Source organism: Crotalus tigris, unplaced genomic scaffold (assembly GCF_016545835.1).
Source record: "Crotalus tigris isolate CLP2741 ecotype Arizona unplaced genomic scaffold, ASM1654583v1 scf7180000018504.2861643, whole genome shotgun sequence".
Classification (NCBI taxonomy): domain Eukaryota; kingdom Metazoa; phylum Chordata; class Lepidosauria; order Squamata; family Viperidae; genus Crotalus; species Crotalus tigris.
The window spans coordinates 1,459,171-1,475,916 of record NW_024097043.1 but is presented as its reverse complement, the minus strand read 5'-3'; the positions used below and the strand labels follow the sequence as shown (position 1 = coordinate 1,475,916).

At 36.4% G+C, this 16,746-nt stretch overlaps 1 protein-coding gene across 3 annotated transcripts in view; it reads right to left on the bottom strand.

Annotated features, from left to right (window-relative positions):
• Window positions 1–5,801: 5,801 nt before the first annotated feature.
• Window positions 5,802–16,746, bottom strand: part of LOC120312451 (acyl-CoA 6-desaturase-like) — a 39,742-nt gene continuing 28,797 nt past the window's right edge. The window contains exons 7-14 of one of the 3 annotated variants that reach the window (XM_039353180.1): window positions 15,791–15,867; window positions 15,500–15,597; window positions 13,841–13,937; window positions 13,171–13,250; window positions 12,217–12,342; window positions 11,817–11,922; window positions 8,211–8,232; window positions 5,802–6,717 (exon numbers count right to left, since the gene is read on the bottom strand). In XM_039353180.1, coding sequence (XP_039209114.1) covers window positions 11,871–11,922; window positions 12,217–12,342; window positions 13,171–13,250; window positions 13,841–13,937; window positions 15,500–15,597; window positions 15,791–15,867 — 530 coding nt within the window. In that variant the 3' untranslated portion in view covers window positions 5,802–6,717; window positions 8,211–8,232; window positions 11,817–11,870. Of the gene's footprint in view, window positions 8,233–11,816; window positions 11,923–12,216; window positions 12,343–13,170; window positions 13,251–13,840; window positions 13,938–15,499; window positions 15,598–15,790; window positions 15,868–16,746 lie in introns of all 3 variants that reach the window. The other 2 variants (XM_039353179.1, XM_039353181.1) reach the window with 2 other exon arrangements.

The following is a 16,746-nucleotide window of genomic DNA, read 5'->3' as shown; positions in this document are numbered from 1 at the left end:
GTGCAGACTATGATGAGCAATTAGCAGTTTTGGAAGAGCCTGAAATTGCTTTTCTTACTATTTAGAGCAGAGATGTCAAACTTGCAACTTCACGTGACGTGTTGCAATGTTGCCGGCAATGGGGTGGGCACAGTTTTGCCATGATGCATCTGGCCTGTGGGCTGGCAGTTTGACACCCCTGATTTAGAGCATTCTTTCACTTCCTGTTGCCCCTTAAATGCACTGAACTTCAACTCTAATTATGTAGTTGGGTAATGAAACTTCTGCAATAAAACAAGATCAGAGAACACCAAGGATCCCACAACTCTTAATAATCCCCAAGCCGATGGGTTTAAAGCAGCTAGTCTAATATATCAAAAGGATAATTAAGTTCATTCATTCATTCATTCCATTTCTGTATTGCCCATCTCACCTAAATTGAGTTGAGAAGACTGACTTCCTGGTATAATTGTAGTGGCAGCATCTGCAACACTTTTATAGGTAGCTGCTAACTCTGGGAAGTAAATCTTGATCTAGTTAGCAATAGTGGTTAACCTTTGAGAGATGGGCAGCCATAGAAATACAATAAATAAATAAACTATAAAAACAAATGGTCCATTCAGTGGTATTAAGGTTTTTTTTTTTTACTTAGAAAAGGATATTAAAATAATAAAGTGACAGTGATTGGGAACCTTGAAATGCTTAATCTGAAGATCCATGTAGCAAAATTGCAAAAGAGTCAGTCTTTGTTATATTAATTTCAAGGACAACAATTATCAACAGATAGTTTCATTTTCTTGCTCAGGAGCAGCTGGGAAATAACTGCTACAACAAGTGTTCATGTATGCTGGATACTTCAATAAAAAGGATGCAAAGTTCCAAATCCAGGGGATATGAAGGTTAAATTCATGGCTCAACCATACTTTGGGTTGCTGAGTCTTTGTAGAAAAGGCATGGATATGGGAAAAAAATTGCAGTTTGAAAAGTCTTGATCCAAAGAGAAATCTCAAAGGAAGGGAAAGGAGAATTTAACATACAATAGATTTCCATATCACAGGCTGATTTTCCTCAGCCCATCATAAAGCATCTGCATTTTATTTCTTGATGAAAAATTAATAATAAAATAATGAAAAATAAACTATTTCACATAATTATTGAATTACAGTGGGAACAAATCAAATCAAGGGCTGAGTTCATGTATAATTTGATTGATTGCTCTGGGTAAGATTCAGCAGGATTTACTTCAAGAATTGTTTCTGAGGCTGAACCTTCCTTGAAAATCTTAAAGGAAGGTTAATTATTTACAAGAGCAGGCAAAAGGTGTGAAGGAAGACATGTTTGAAAGAAGCAGAATCTGCTAGTAAAGGAACATCCAATATGTGAACTGGAACTTGTTATGTATTAAGCAATTCATAAGGTCTGTTATAAAAACAGTTAACTGATTGTTCTATTTGAATTATAGACTGTCTGTATAACTTTAAACCTTTGTTTTAGGCGGGAATGAGTACTTTAAATTGATTGACCGCCGCCTAGTGGTGGTCCGTATAAATATAAGTCAAGCAGCTGCTAGAGCAGTGGTTCTCAACCTTTTTAATGCCAACCGGTCGTAAGTCGAGGACTACTCAACCGGTCGTAAGTCAAGGACTACTCAACTGGTGCAGCACCGTTTGCAGAATGGGACTTTTGGTGGGCTCAGCAGGGCAGAGACAGCCTGGACAATTCCTATTGGCTTTTGAAAGCCAATAGAATTAGACTCTATTCAAGAGAGTCTATTCTATTGGCTTTCAAAAGCCAATAGAATAAAAGGGAGTAGCACAGCTAAGGAAAAGGGGGAAAAATGGTGGACTGCGTTGTTTGGCGACCCCCGTGAAATGGTCATTCGACCCCAAATGGGGTCCCGACCCACAGGTGAGAACCACTGTGCTAGAGTTTGCTTCTGTGAGAACTGAATAAAGAGCTGTTATTTCAACTCAGTGTCTTCAATGCCTCGCTGTTCCAACTACACAACACAACTAGATAAGAGTTCAAAGCCCATGGTCGATCTCCCTTGAAAAGACAGACAAATGTGGATAAGATAAGATACACCAACAGTCTCCAAAGAAGAGCTTTTCCAAATGCAGATAATGCACACCTTTGAGAGAAAAAATTGGCACATCTTCTCTAGCACATGAATCAGCTGAAATGTCTCATGCTCTTGTGTAATATGTATGTTAATGTGTTTGTGTATATGTATATGTATATAGGGAGGTGTGACCTCACAATTGAAGCCTGCCCCCCCCCCCACTTTATATACTTGCCATGTCAATGCACAGATGAAAGGGTGGGGCTTCAACCATTCAGTCATCCCACCCACTTGACTTCTTTTTAATATTCTCCATGGATGCCCCTGATGACAGTTGTTATTAAATTGCTGACCTGCAGGTATATTGGGCTACAACTTCAACAGTTCTCAGGCATCGTCACTGTTGGCTAGGAACAGTAGGAAGTGCTGTCATAGAATGAAGGGCAAAAAAGACAACAGCCATGACCGCATCACTGAAAGCCCATCCCTTTCTTATGTGCATTTTCTGAGGTCCAGGGTAGTATCTGATTCAGGCTGAAATTTAGCAGCTCTCTCTTCTCTATTCCCTTATGTCATACTCCTTTTGATCTAGCCCAGTTTCACCATATATTAAAGTTTATTCTAGCTTCCCCATGCTTTTTTATAACCTAATGTAAACCTCTCTCTAAGAATAGCCTGACCTGTTTTTCATAGCTTGCCTATTTTAGAATCTATTCATATCTTCAACAGCATTGAGAGAGGAAGATTTGAGCCAGTACAGACTGGAAGATTAATGTTGAGGATGAATTACCTTATTCAGTTCCAATGTGTCACTTAAAACTTTCATTGAATACATACCCATGAAGCTTACAGAGAGCTGCACTATACCTGCACATATCAGAACAAGTTATTTCATACATCTAGCATAATCTTTTCAAATGCAATTAAATCACCTAATCAACTTCTGATAGCAAGCATGTTAGAGTTCCAAGTTTTTTCTGTATATTATTTTAAGGCTGTAGGACTGATCCAGCATGGCTCTTTTGGTCCCAGAAATGCTGCCATACTTAAAATTCTCAAAACTATAATTAAAAAAAGATATAATAAAAATATAGGTTGTATAAGTCCTCAGCCTGGTGCCTTTTAGATTTGTTCGACAAAGTCTAATTAAATGGATTATTTATTTATTATTAGATGTTATCCTAACTGTATTAGTTTGTAAGTGACTCAAGATGGCGAACATACCTAATATTTTCCTCCTCCTATTTTCCCCATAACAACAACCCTGTGAGGTGGCTTGAGAGAGACGAATAAGACACTTGGTTTCACTACATATTCAGGAATCACTGCTGAGACTGTAGTTGAAAAAAAGATAATTTCAACCTTCTGCTTAAATGTTGCCAGGCAGGTCTTTCTTTTCTCTCTTTCCTCATCACTCTCTTTAGTTTTATAAAACACAAAAAATAAGTGAAAGCTTCTTTGGAGAGACAAATACCTCTATTCATACAAGCAAAAGGTTATGATACCAGAATATAGCCAGCAGATGGGAAATTATCTAGTAGCTAAGTCCACCATCCTAGTGACTCTTGATAGAGTCACAAAGAGTCATATACAAGTGTGTCATTGAATAAATAAAATTACTTGATTGGTTTTTCTGAGAAACAGAAAACTGAATTCCATTTATTTAAGCTGTCAGTTTATTAGGCTACTTACTAGATAGATGTTCCCTGGGCACTATTATGCCATACCAAACACTAGACCTTTGTCACAGGAAAGCTGATGTTGCTCTTACAAACGAAGAATGAAATTGCAAAGCATCTAAATTATTTCTAAATTGTTTCTTGTCCATTCTTAAACCATGGAGTTAATATTATCTGTAGAATTTTCATCTGTTATTGTATTTGCAATTTTAATAAAATATGTGCATTTCATCCATGTAAAGACTGTGATGATACAGCTCAGCAACAGCCTTTCTATCTTAGTATTCCTTGCCACAATGAGATTATTCCTCTAATTTAATCTGCTTAAAGGTTCATCTTGGTTGAAAATGTCAATTAGGAATTACTCTACTTCACCTCATCAGGAAAAAAAACACCCTCATTATTTCTAATTGCTTTTTCTTCTTTTATCAACCAAGAAACTTAAAAAAGCTCTTCTTATCCTAACAAAAGCAGAAAACAAAATTCAATATAGCTGTTACTATCCTTGGAGGCAAATATGCTTTAACTATAATGGCATCTAAAATAAATTCTATTCAGAGGCAAATCAATACTACTACTACTACTACTACTACTACAACACTGGTCACATGTCATGTGAAGTATCTGTTCTCTCCTGCATTGGGCAACCCCATCTTGAGTATTGTGTGCAGTTCTGTGCACCACACTTTAAGGATGCAGATAAATAAAAATGGGTTCAGGTAGGGTAACAAAGATGGACACTAGGTCCTACAAGGAAAGGCTGAGAAAAATAGATAGATTTCATTGTGAGGAAGCTAAAAGGAGATATGTCAGTACAAAATACCAAAAGATCATGTCCTCTGCTTTATTATTCTAGAGTGCAGGCAACAAAAAAAGGCATTTAAGTTACAAGAAGATAGACTCTGGTTGAATATGTGGGGGGAAAATACTAACTGCAAAAGCAGGCTGATGTTAAAACAGATTATCTAATGAGCAGGTTGGCTCCTGTTTGTAAATGTGTTCAAGCAGAAGCTGTCAGATATGCTTTAATTTGAATATTAATATTTACAATGCTGCTACATTATTCTATTGTCTTGAGGGAATTATTCAAACTCAGATAATGTATAGTCCTGCCTCAAGCAACAGTAAAATTACTGATATCTTAAAAAAACAACTAAATATATTTTCCAGTTTCTGATATCAGATCTTTTGGGTGAACCAAGAATATGAAAATGGCTGTAGAACAGCAGCATAAAATATGTTCATTGAAGTGTAATTCTAAGTCACTTCTAAATGAGATGAGTGACACACAATAAATAAGCAAATCAATCAATCAATCAACCAATCAATCAAATTCTTCAGTCATACTTCTTCATATAATTACCTCTCAGGTTTACTGAATAGACTAAGCTTAAACAAGCAACCAATTCAGCTGAACAAACTTAGTATTGTCTATATATATCAATCCACCTAGGTAACAGTTTCATCTTCCTTCATTGCTTATACAATGGTCCAACACTTAAACAACTTCCTAAAATAATTTAGTTGGAGAAGAAATTTAATGTAAAATTTGAGGATATATTTCTATATAACTCTATTTCATCATCCAAGCATCCATTTGGTCAAATAAGCAAATATACTTCACCAGTTTAGAATTATAGAACTGGAAGAGACTTAGTTCAATTCCCTGTTCAAAGCAGGATCAGGTAGAGTATTTCTGAGGGATGACAATCCAGCCTCAGTTTGAAGATTTCCATTGAAGACCTCACTATATTATGTGGCAGCTTTCCTTTGGCTGAAAGCTTATACAATCAATCTTGCCTATTTCATAATTTTAACCTGTTAATTTTGGCCCTATCTTCTGGGACAATAAAAAATAAGTCCACTCATTTTGTGGATAATCTTCAGATATTTGAAGAATCAAATATCTTCCCTCAGTCAATTGAACTGTAGGCTAAACAAATGTAGAAGCTTTAATTGATCTTCATAAGGCTTGGTTTCCAGATCCCTCACCCTTTTGGTAACCCTCCTCTGAAGTTAGTCAATGTCCTTTCTGAACTATGGAACACAGAACTAAGTATTCCAAGTAGAATCTGATCAGGGCAATGTAGAGTGGAACAAATATTTTGCATGGCTTGTTCTTGCTTAGTGCGATATTTTATAAGGCTCCACTGATCCAGAGAAAACACACACTCCTTTGGAATCTATTGATTCAGATTAGTGTGAGAGAAAAAATTGTCAGAAAATTGAAACCTGAACACAAGATCCAATATTAAAGCTAATAATAATCTACATGGATTGACATGTAGATGTACCCATTAATGTGTGCATGTGATTACCAAGTATTTTAATCTCCAAGAACATGTACAATGAAACAGACTTCTCCTCTGAATGCAAAAGCTACCATTTTATTTCAATTTATTTCTACCATTTATTTTCAATGTTTTTTCACAAACAAGAAAATTTAAGCAACCATTGAGTTTTTAGTTAAGGAAGGAAAAGTAACTATCACACCATTTCCTTTCCTCTGCCTATCTTATTCTAGTGGGGCTGTTATATTTGCAAAAATTGTTATGTACAACTGTGTATTGGCCCCTTCTTTTGTGGATTGTCCCAGCAACATTGCTGTTTATTTTAAAAATGATTCTTACCTAGAGGTGCTATCATTAGATGCAGCTGCCTTTCCCCAAAACTGCTGGCAGTGCAGGGTTTTTTATAGATATGTTTTTAAAAAATTAATAACCTGGTAAGAATAAAGCCATTGAATCGAGAAAGCTGAAATCCTAACATTCTGGGGCTCCTCTTGAGTTAAACAAATAGAAAATAGCCAGGCAATGCAAGGTGGCTGGAGTGGAACAAAACTGTAGGAAATTCCTGCAAGTTCTGATAGAAATGAATTGTTCTTGAACAAAAGGTCGAGAGAACAACAAAGAAATCAGAAGCCTTCAGATTAAGTGAGCTGTCCAATTGGAAGACTGCATAAGAGATGCTACAGGACCTTTATTTTTGTGCTCATTCCTGTAGAAACAAAGAAAATGAAGTACATTCATGGAACTAGGCAGGCATGACTAAGCCAAATGCCAACACTTATATGAGTCAATGCTAAATTATGTGCTTAAATTGCTCACATTTAACTTTGGCTGGGTCATGCCCTGAGAGATTAAGACAGTCTTTCTCTGCTACCCTCCAAAACTTCAACTCCCATTTCCAATCTAGGAAAGCCAAAGGCTCTGGCTCCAAACTTCTGAAGGACATCAGATAGGAAAAGTCTGGATTAAGGCAAAGTATTGTGTTATCCGTAATTTAATGTTTACTCACTCCCTATATTATATTCTAAAAAGGCTACAAAATATGGACTGTTTCTGCTAATTCTGGAACCAGAGATTCTCAGATTCATAATAAAAAGTCTCGTCAGTAATTAAGGTTAAAACCACTATTGTGGTAGTTATATGCAGGGTGGCAAGTAGGAATTCCATTGCTTGCCAATAATCAAGAAGCAATGAAGAGACATTAGGAACAATTTTGACTACAATTTGAGATGTATTCTTTGAGAGTTAACCCAAACTTTCAAGCTTCCAGTGAACCATCATGGCAAACTGATGTTAGAGAAACATGTTGTGGCTAAAAATGGCATCCAAATGCTTTTGTGCTGCCAACATCTCTCCAAAGTAAAGAGAGATTGCCATATTACTGCCATGTACCCCACACAGCTGTTTTTGTGAGCAGACAGCAGGAAATGCATATTTTTTGTGATCAACTCATTATGAATTGTAAGTCGTGAGATTTCTTTGTGCTTAGAGCACTAATATTGTCTATATGGACCATATATTGGACTGAGGTTCATCTCTTAATCACTTTGTATTTAATTTTTCTCCCATTTGGCCATTTTTTTAAAAAGATTGAGAACTTTCAGTCTGGCAAATTTTATTGAAATTACAAGTGAGCTTCCCTCAATTCTTTTTTAAAAAAGTTTAACCTCAAGTTTAAGATTTGTAACATTTTTATTATACAGCAACATAATAATTACTGCTGGGTTTAGAAAAATTTAAATGGCTCAAGGGATGAAGTTGACTTGATTTAAGACTGAATCTAATTGAAAGGATCCTCTTTCATGGGAAAATGCTCTTGTTTATACTTTGAAACGGATAAGATGACTTTGAAAGTTCAACACTAGAGGGCACCTAATGGCTACCTTAAAATAAATGTTTGATGAAGGGGTGAAGGAAGTCTTTGAGTTATTGATGTTTATAATACAGGATTCTCCAACCTCTGGGCCATGGGCTGGTACTGGTCTGGGGTCTATTGGGAACATGCAGCACAAGTGGCGGGCAAGCGCACAAAGTTTCATTTGCGCCTGTGCAGGATTAGGTTACGCACACAAAACCATCCCCTCCCCCCCCACTGCCACTGCTGCTGCTCTGTGGAGCCAGAAAGGTTGGAGATTTCTGCTATAATAAAATCAGAAGGTGTTATTGAATAAATCCCATTGAATAAAACTGAAATTGACTTACCGATGATTTAAAAAATTATAGCCTATAAGAAAGAGATGGAAATAATAGATTTACAAACTGAAATTGAATGAAGATTTTTAAAATATTAAAAGATGTACAAATAATGAATCAGAAGAGGGATGTGGATAATTTTCTTATATTGGATTTATAAAAGACGTTTGCTGGAGTTGTCACACTAGAATTGCAAAAGTGGCCTGACAAAAATGACAAGAATTTTGCAAGAAAAGAGAAAAAAAAAGTATGAGAAAGCAGATGTTAGAACTTTCTTTGATGAATTCAAAGATCCTTGGGGGAAAGAATACTGAATACAAATCAATTTATTAGATCAAGGTTAAAATAATGAATTGCTCTTTCTGGTGGGGTTAAATGGTTTTCTGATTGGGATAGGATGATGATGGTTATTTCTGGTAACATTTAATTGTTTTTGACTGGGACTAGACTCTGAATAGAGGAAATGGGGGGATCTTTTAAATATAACTAAATATAAATACAAAAAGGTTCAAACTGGGTATAATAGATAAAGGTTATAAGACTTATTTCTGATAATGCTTACTGGGTTTTGCTGATTAACATGGATGTTTTAGAGACAGTCTTATAGAGAATAGGGTGAGGTGTGGAGTGGAAGAGGTGTTTGTTTATATTAGTGATAAGTTGTTGAGTATGCTTGCTGTGGATAAAGGGAGAGGTTTTTTTTCTTTTATTGTTTTTGTTCCTTTTATTTCCCCTTTTCAGCACTTCTTAAATTTTTAAAATATCTTTCTGTACTATGTAGTTGTATTAGTTTTATCTGTATAATACAACCTTCAATGAAATTATTGGGAAGGAGAGAGCTAGTCCAAAATTTCATTAGTTGTAAGAAACTAGATGCCTTTTTGCTCATCATCCAGTTGGATTTCTTTGCTAATAGCATACATATATTTAGAGCACTTGATTTATAATATTGAAATCCTTGAATGGCCTTGCCCATCACAATGTCTCTAGCTGGGGAATACATTTACATGGACATACTAATTTCTTAAAACAACTTCTTTCCAGAAGCTCAGTGTGGAATATGTAGGTAGATAATTATGCTCAATGTTTTACTCACAAGAAACCTATATCATATATTAGCCAAAGCAACTGTTTCCAGTATAGACATAAAATGAGCTTCAGAGCTGATCAAATTACCTAAACTGTTTAAGACTCTAAGCCAGCAGATCTGGGACAATTTTACATATGGTAAAGACCTATGTAATTAAATTATTAGTTTTCACTTTTGGAAAACTTAAAAGGAGATTTTTTTTTTTTAGTTTACTGTCACAAGCTCTATTTGTAATCATTCAGAGTACTTTTTTTATCCTCTACAAGTAGGGATTACCTGTACTGAGAGAATCACAATTCTCAGCAAGGATAAGAAATAAATGAGAGAAAACGGCCTCAAACACATCAGTTGCAGCTGAATTGCTTCCAGAAATTGAACATCTGATGTGATATAGCAATGGGGGAGATTGTCTTGTTTTGGGATTTTTTAAAAAAATTCATATATGGACACTTTTAATTAGCAAAACAAATAGAGGAAATTATCTATAAGATCATAAGGAAAAAAAGGAAAGTGTCCTCTCAATATACTGTATAAAAAGACAAGCTGTTGTCATGAATTGTAAGTGATTAAAGTAATTCTTAAAAAGCCTCTGGAATTCCACATTAGGAATAAAACTCGAGAGAGGTTGTATTATTTTGATTTTAGAAAACAGGCCAGGTGGCTGGGCTCAGATTTAAGGCAATATCTATCTATCACAAAGTTTGTCTACTATTGGTCCTTTTAAAACTTTGGTCATGGACTGTAAAAGGTTTCTTAAAAAAATCTATTCCCCAATTAATTAGATATTGTAAGATAGATGAGATTGATTAACAGGAGGAAAAAATGAGAGTGATTTTGATTGCAATTTTATATACAGTAGCAATTAAGAATTACCATGCATGGGACCTGAAGCAAATCTTTACAAAGTTTCTGTTTAAAGCAAGCACGATTCTGTTTTATGTCAGTTGTTATAGAAATTGTGACTGAACCGAGCAATGATGCAGAACACAAACTTGCTGGTCCAGTGTAAAAATGTAAATGTACAGTCCATCATTATTACTAATCAGCTGTTTAGGCATGGAGAATGATAAATAGGCTTTCCTGTTTGCTCATTTTAAAATCCATTCTGTAAGTGCAGCTGTCTGTCTACAGCAGGGGGTCTTCAAACTTGGCCCTTTTATGACTTGTGGACTTCAATTCCCAGAATTCTTCAGCCAGCATGCCTGGCTGAGGAATTCTGGGAATTGAAGTCCACAAGTCATAAAAGGGCCAAGTTTGAAGACTCCTGATCTACAGCAATAGTTGGTGAACCATGCATACACATTCATATGCATACAGTATCTCTTATCTAATTAGGAATCTAGTTAGGGATACACACATAGCCCAAAGTTGGTTTAAGCTGGTTGATCTAGTGTAAACAGGCATTTGTAATGCTCATTGAAGAGAGAATTGGAACTGACCGCCAGGAAGCTCAGTGTAAATGAAGCACATTACAGTTTCTTCAAACAGTATGAAAGAAGAGGTAGGGAAAATTCAAGAAACATATGCATATAGTTATATGCAAATCCCCAGCAATTGGTTCTCTGTGTGGATGCTGCTTCCGGAAGCCTGGGCAACAAAAAAATTAGCTACCGGTTCTGCTGAAGTTGTGTGAACTGGCTGAATCCCACCACTGCATGTATATGTGTGTGTGAATGTGTGTGTGTTTTGGAACTGGAGAAGAAAAGCTCCATTTGGTAAGAAACAATACTTTCTTATTTGATTTCTTAAAAACATTAGAATGTAAGCATTTTCACCTGACAATTTAGATATTATTCTCTGAATTAAACATACCTCACCCTTTCCTCCTCCCTTGTGTGACAATTATTAAGGAGAATAAGTCCCCAGATTTGTTTACAGTTTATTCTTTGAAAGAACTAGCTAACACTCCTGTATTTAATGTGGATCAAATAGATAGCTGGACTGCATGTGACCCAACCATCTCTGTCAGGTTTTTTTCAAACTGTGTTTATAGAACCCTGGGGTTTCATGAGAGGCTAAGAGCAAGAAAAAGGTCCACTTAAACACAGCCAGGGTTGTCTGCAGCAATTTTCCATAGTACAGTGGAAAGGGATGGAGTTGTTTGGCTGACATTCAAAAACTCCAACCCCGTTGGGGAGGGATATTTGTATTTATGCTTTGCTTAATTTTAATTGGGTTCTGATGTTTTTTTCCAACTGAAGGTTCCAGGTCCTGAAGAAGTTTGAAAACCCTGGGATAAGAGACAGCTGGAACTATAACAACAAGACTTAGGAGAAGATACAAAAATCAACTTGCTCCTTCTTTCACACCTTTATCAGTTCTCTTTAAAAGGTCTCAACCTTCTGAGCTATCCTGTGTTGAATCTTTTCTTTTTTTCAGTATCTGACACATCTGAAATTCCTTCTGATTTGAAATAGGTTCCCTCAATCTGCCTCAACTTCAGTTTGACAATACAGTACAGGAAACTTCTTTCCAAATGTGTGTACTCATACAGACTGAAATCAGACAAGAAGAATACATATTACCCCTTTCCCCAGCCCTCCCCTTTGCTAAGTCATTCTCTTCACCGAAATCCAGCTTCATTTATGGAGGTAAGCATCCAACCACAGCGCTCCAGATTTCTTTAGGGATCTAAAGAGTAAGAAGAGAGGGGTGAGATTCCAATAGTATAACAGAAGTCTGATTGTGTAAGCCACTTTCTCCCACTTGAATTCATAGCAAACACTTGTAACAAATACAGAGCATCCCCAGAGCTATCCACATACAGATTAAACATTACTCTAAACTGCATTTCTGTAAGTAGAACCCATATAAAGATAGCATACAAAGCATATAAAGATGGCTGGCTGGCTTTATGAACTTGTGCTGGCATCTCTATACTCACCAAAAGATAAATAGACTGACAATCCCTATTTAGTCTCTTACCCTACGATATCTCCAAATGCTCTCAGAAGAGGTTTTTCTTCATAAGGAACTTCATACTTGGCACACAGGGACTTTACCAATGGTGCTATCTTGTGGTAGTTGTGGCGTGGCATTGTAGGAAACAAGCTCAAATAAAACAGAAGAAGAAGGCATGAAGAAAGCTCAGGAGCAGCAGTTCTGCAGGACATGCCATGCACTAGCTTTCACTTATGGAAATAAATAGAACCTAGTCAGTTCAACAGTCAGATGAGACAGCTGAATCCAGAAGTGATATGATGGACTGTATTACTTCAGCATCTAAGATACAAGTACATCACTTTGAGGCACTGCGGTGAGCTTGGGTGAAGTCCAACATCTTTTGCATTCTCTCTCTCTCTCTTTGTCTCCATATATCTAGATCATCTTATATACTTGTATTATTTACGTATATGTACTTTAAACTAAAACTGAGAGGAAAGATTTCATAATCTAGTTATTTTAAAATTTTTTTCCAGAAGACAGCAATAGTTTAAAGCTTTGGAAAGATGGGTTTTAAAACTCCATGTTGTTTGATGGGCAGTTGGCCTTTCCATTTCTAAATAGATGGAATATTTGGATGTTTTATATGGCAGACCACTGGAATGGTGTACAATAGCTTTATGTACATTGCATTTTTTTATTTATTAAGCTACCCATCTCTGCAAAGTGACTCTGGGTGGCATATACATTTAATAATTATTATTAATTACATTAATATATATTATTACATTAATATATAATTATTACATATGCTCATACCATATAAATTTAATAAATATTAAATAATAATAAATATGTGTGTACTGTATTGAAATTCTATGGTGGTTGCTGCTAGCCAATATTTTTTTTCTTCTAATTTCTCCAAGCTGACAATTACATCTTGCGTATGTATTTTCACTGCCAACGTTCCTTCAGATCCAAACATTGTATACTTACTGGTGCTCTATTTGAAAGTTCAAATGTCCACTGAACCAGTCATTGAAAAAAGACTGCTCAATATTGCAGGTAGCTGCCAACTGTGAAAGAAAAGTAATCGTGAATCCCAATAAACCTGAATTTGAAAAGAGATTAAGTTCAAATTCATTAGTTTATTCTTTTTGGTAAAGTCTGCCATTCCAGTACTGTGCGCATGCTGCAATTGATTACTCTGATTGCAGACTAAAATAGTAATCTTTTGAATTCTTCAAAATAGTGAGGTAATGCAAGAGGCAGGAAATTAAGAAATAATATGTTTCAAAGAACCTTTGGAACAGAGCAGTGGCAAGCCCTTTGGTGTAAATCTGAATTATAGTCAGCTTCATGTTTTTAGAAAAATAGGTCAGCCATTGTTCCTTTGTCTCAAGATGCCAGACTAAATGGATATTTTCAATATCAAATGGTGACTAAGGATTTAGCTAAATTAAATCCTTAACCCAGTATGGTCTGTTTTGCAAGAAGTGTGGAGCATGGAGGAACATTTTCTTAGTTTCATCAAACTGAGATAAAGTCAGTATGACACGTTTCCATACTCTACCAGAGTATACCAAGCATGGTTGCTCAGAAACTCCTTTGGACTCGGTGACACTTATTCCTAGATAGGGATGAGATTTCAGTAAACAACGTTTACCTGGGAGCTGAGCCAGTCTCTGTGCTTCTCATTGTCAATTTCCATTGGAATATGATTCATCTGAGTAACCCAAACAAACCAATGGCTTTCCATAAATCTGAAGAGCAAGAAAGAGAGAGAGAGGATTGAGCTCAAGAGCCTGAAAGCTATAATCTAGAGAACTTATGGACAACAAAATGGTCAAAGATTAGGTTTATGTCCAGTAATTTAATAACAGGCCAAAATTCATGTCTGAACAGTCTTGAACTTGCCATATTTTGTAGGCATACAGTTGTTCTCTAATATGTTATTTGCCATCTTTGCCATCTAATATGTTATTTGCCTTCAAAATTACTCTGGGTGGCTTCACAAGATCAAAAGAAAAGAAAAGAGTCAAGCATAGATATAGCTATATAGACACACACATACATACACACTATATAATAGCACAGCAATCATCTGAGGGAACAATACATTACAATATATATTTACATCATCCTTCAGTTCAACCTCAGCCCCTCCCCTGAAACATCTAACTCAAGTCCTGGAAGGAAAAACAGGTTTTTAGAATCCAATTAACAGTGGGAAAGGATTATTTGTGGGAACCTATTTCCATCCATCTGTTCAGCAGCATTGATTATTGTCATCTTACAGGATTTTTCTGCTCTATGACCTAACTTTTGGAATACCTTACCTGTCAAGATATGGTTGAATTCAACTCTTCCAGGCTTCTGGAAAATGTTGAAGTCACGAATGTGTTTTGGAGGCCAAGAGGTAAGTTGAAGCCAGCGGAGTTGTGGTTCCCGAGTTCATTGTAGATTGGCTTTTACCTCCGCTGTCTTTCTAGATTATTTATTTATTAAATTTATATGCCACTCATCTCACTCTGCAAAGCGATTCTCAATATTAATACTGTTTGATGTTATTGTGGATCTAGTTTTAATACATTGTTGGCTGTCTAGAGTTGCTATAGGATGAGCAGCCACACAAATCAAATCAATCAATCAATGATAAATAAGTAAATATTAGAACAATTGATAAAATCAAGAAAAGTCCTAGGAGGGGAAATTCCAAGGTGCTGCTAGTGCAGATAATACCTATCTATAGCAGAAACAAGCATAGGTAGTCCTCGTTGAACAACCACTCATTCAACAACCAAAGTTATGACAACACTGAACAAGGGAACTGAAAACAGGTCCTTATAGTTGCTGCCATTGCAGCATCTCCACAGTCACACCATCATAATTCAGGTGCTTGGCAATTGGCTCATAATTACAACATTGCAGCATCCTTGCCATTTACAATCTTTATTGCCAGCTTCCAACAAGCAAAGTCAAAGAGGAAGCTGGCAGGAGATTTGCAAATGGCAACCACATATTCATGAGATGCTGCAGCCACACAGGATTCACCTAACAATGTTAACTGGGACTGCTACAACTGCCATCATAAGTCAGAATGGTCACATGAAGTCAAACTTTACAACCCCATTGCTTAGCAACAGTGTTCCCTGTCCCAATTAGCATCACTGTATCAGTCAGTCACAATGTTGTCTTCTTTCACACAAACATTGGGCAGATTTGTATGGAAATCGATGAGTCTACAACTAATTTGGTCTTGAACTTCTCAGAGTGTTATAAACCACCAAAAATATCTTTTAAATGTTTTAGTAGATAACCCTACCTGACAAAGGTGAGGAGAAGCAAGGACCCAAGTAATCCATAAAATGGGATGTAGGTGATAAAGTAGCGTACATAGTAGCTGAAAGCCCATGCCAAGTCCTAGGAGACAAGGAAAATGTTATACATGGCAAATGCTATATGTCTTTTATCTCTAGGCCAACAATTATTTCTTTTCCAAAGAATCAGCATAGAAACCTTGCTTCACCCCCTCAGCTGAGATCTTCTTCAGATGAAATTTCATTTCATGCAGTGAAATGAAAGCAATAAAGGGCATGTAGGATTTTTCACTTACCACCCAGAACTTGTGTTTGAACATTGTTGTGAAGATTTGCATTTGAAAATAGACTGGAATAAGGAGAGGTGGAAAAACTGTGAACAAAACAAAATGCATTATGGGAAGTTGGCAACACAAAGCATAGAATGGTGAAAGTGAATCTCTCTCTCTCTCTCCCCCCCTCCCTCCCTCTCTCTCTCTCTTTCTCTCTCATAGTAAATGATGAGAAATGCTGTTTTGGGTTTGTGTTCAGCCCAATATTTTAAGCTATTAAAATAATCAGGACTTGTGTTTCCAACATGATACCCTGGGAATCAGTGTGCCCAGAGACATCTCCCCTGTTGCCCACATGGCTCCTGGCCCATTTCTTTAATTTTTAAAACATTTAATTGATAAAAAGGAAATGAAAATGCTGAAAGCAACATGAATCTCTAGCATCAACTATTTACAAGAGAGCATGGCACAGGTACTTCAGCTCTCCTTAAATAATAAACATAGTAGGTGGTGCAGTCCTGCAATGGTCTGGAAATGTATTCACCTGTGTCCACCAAATGTATATTTAAGAAGACACTGGGATAAGATAAAGTTAATATGGAAAATGTCATGTGGCTGAGGGAATTGTGAGGGTGCTCATTAGGTGTTTCACTGTACTTTGCAAAAGGCTTCAATTTTAAAATGTTTACTTAAAATACTGTTTCTAGTTCCAAATGCTCCATCCAAATCAGAAACAGCTTCCTGACTTTACAGGAAATGTTTCAATGCTGTTCCAATTATTCTGGAAGTGCTCCAAAGTTGGGCATCTTTCAACATTTGACTACGGTCAGAACAACACACTCTTCCATTGTGACTGTGAAACATTTTAAATTCAAGATGCATTGCTCACGCCTAGCAGCAATTTGTGCTTGTCATGATGGCCATTTTGTAATCTTGAAGTTAGCCAATTCCCAGGACTGGGGATTCTCTGGCACTTTCAA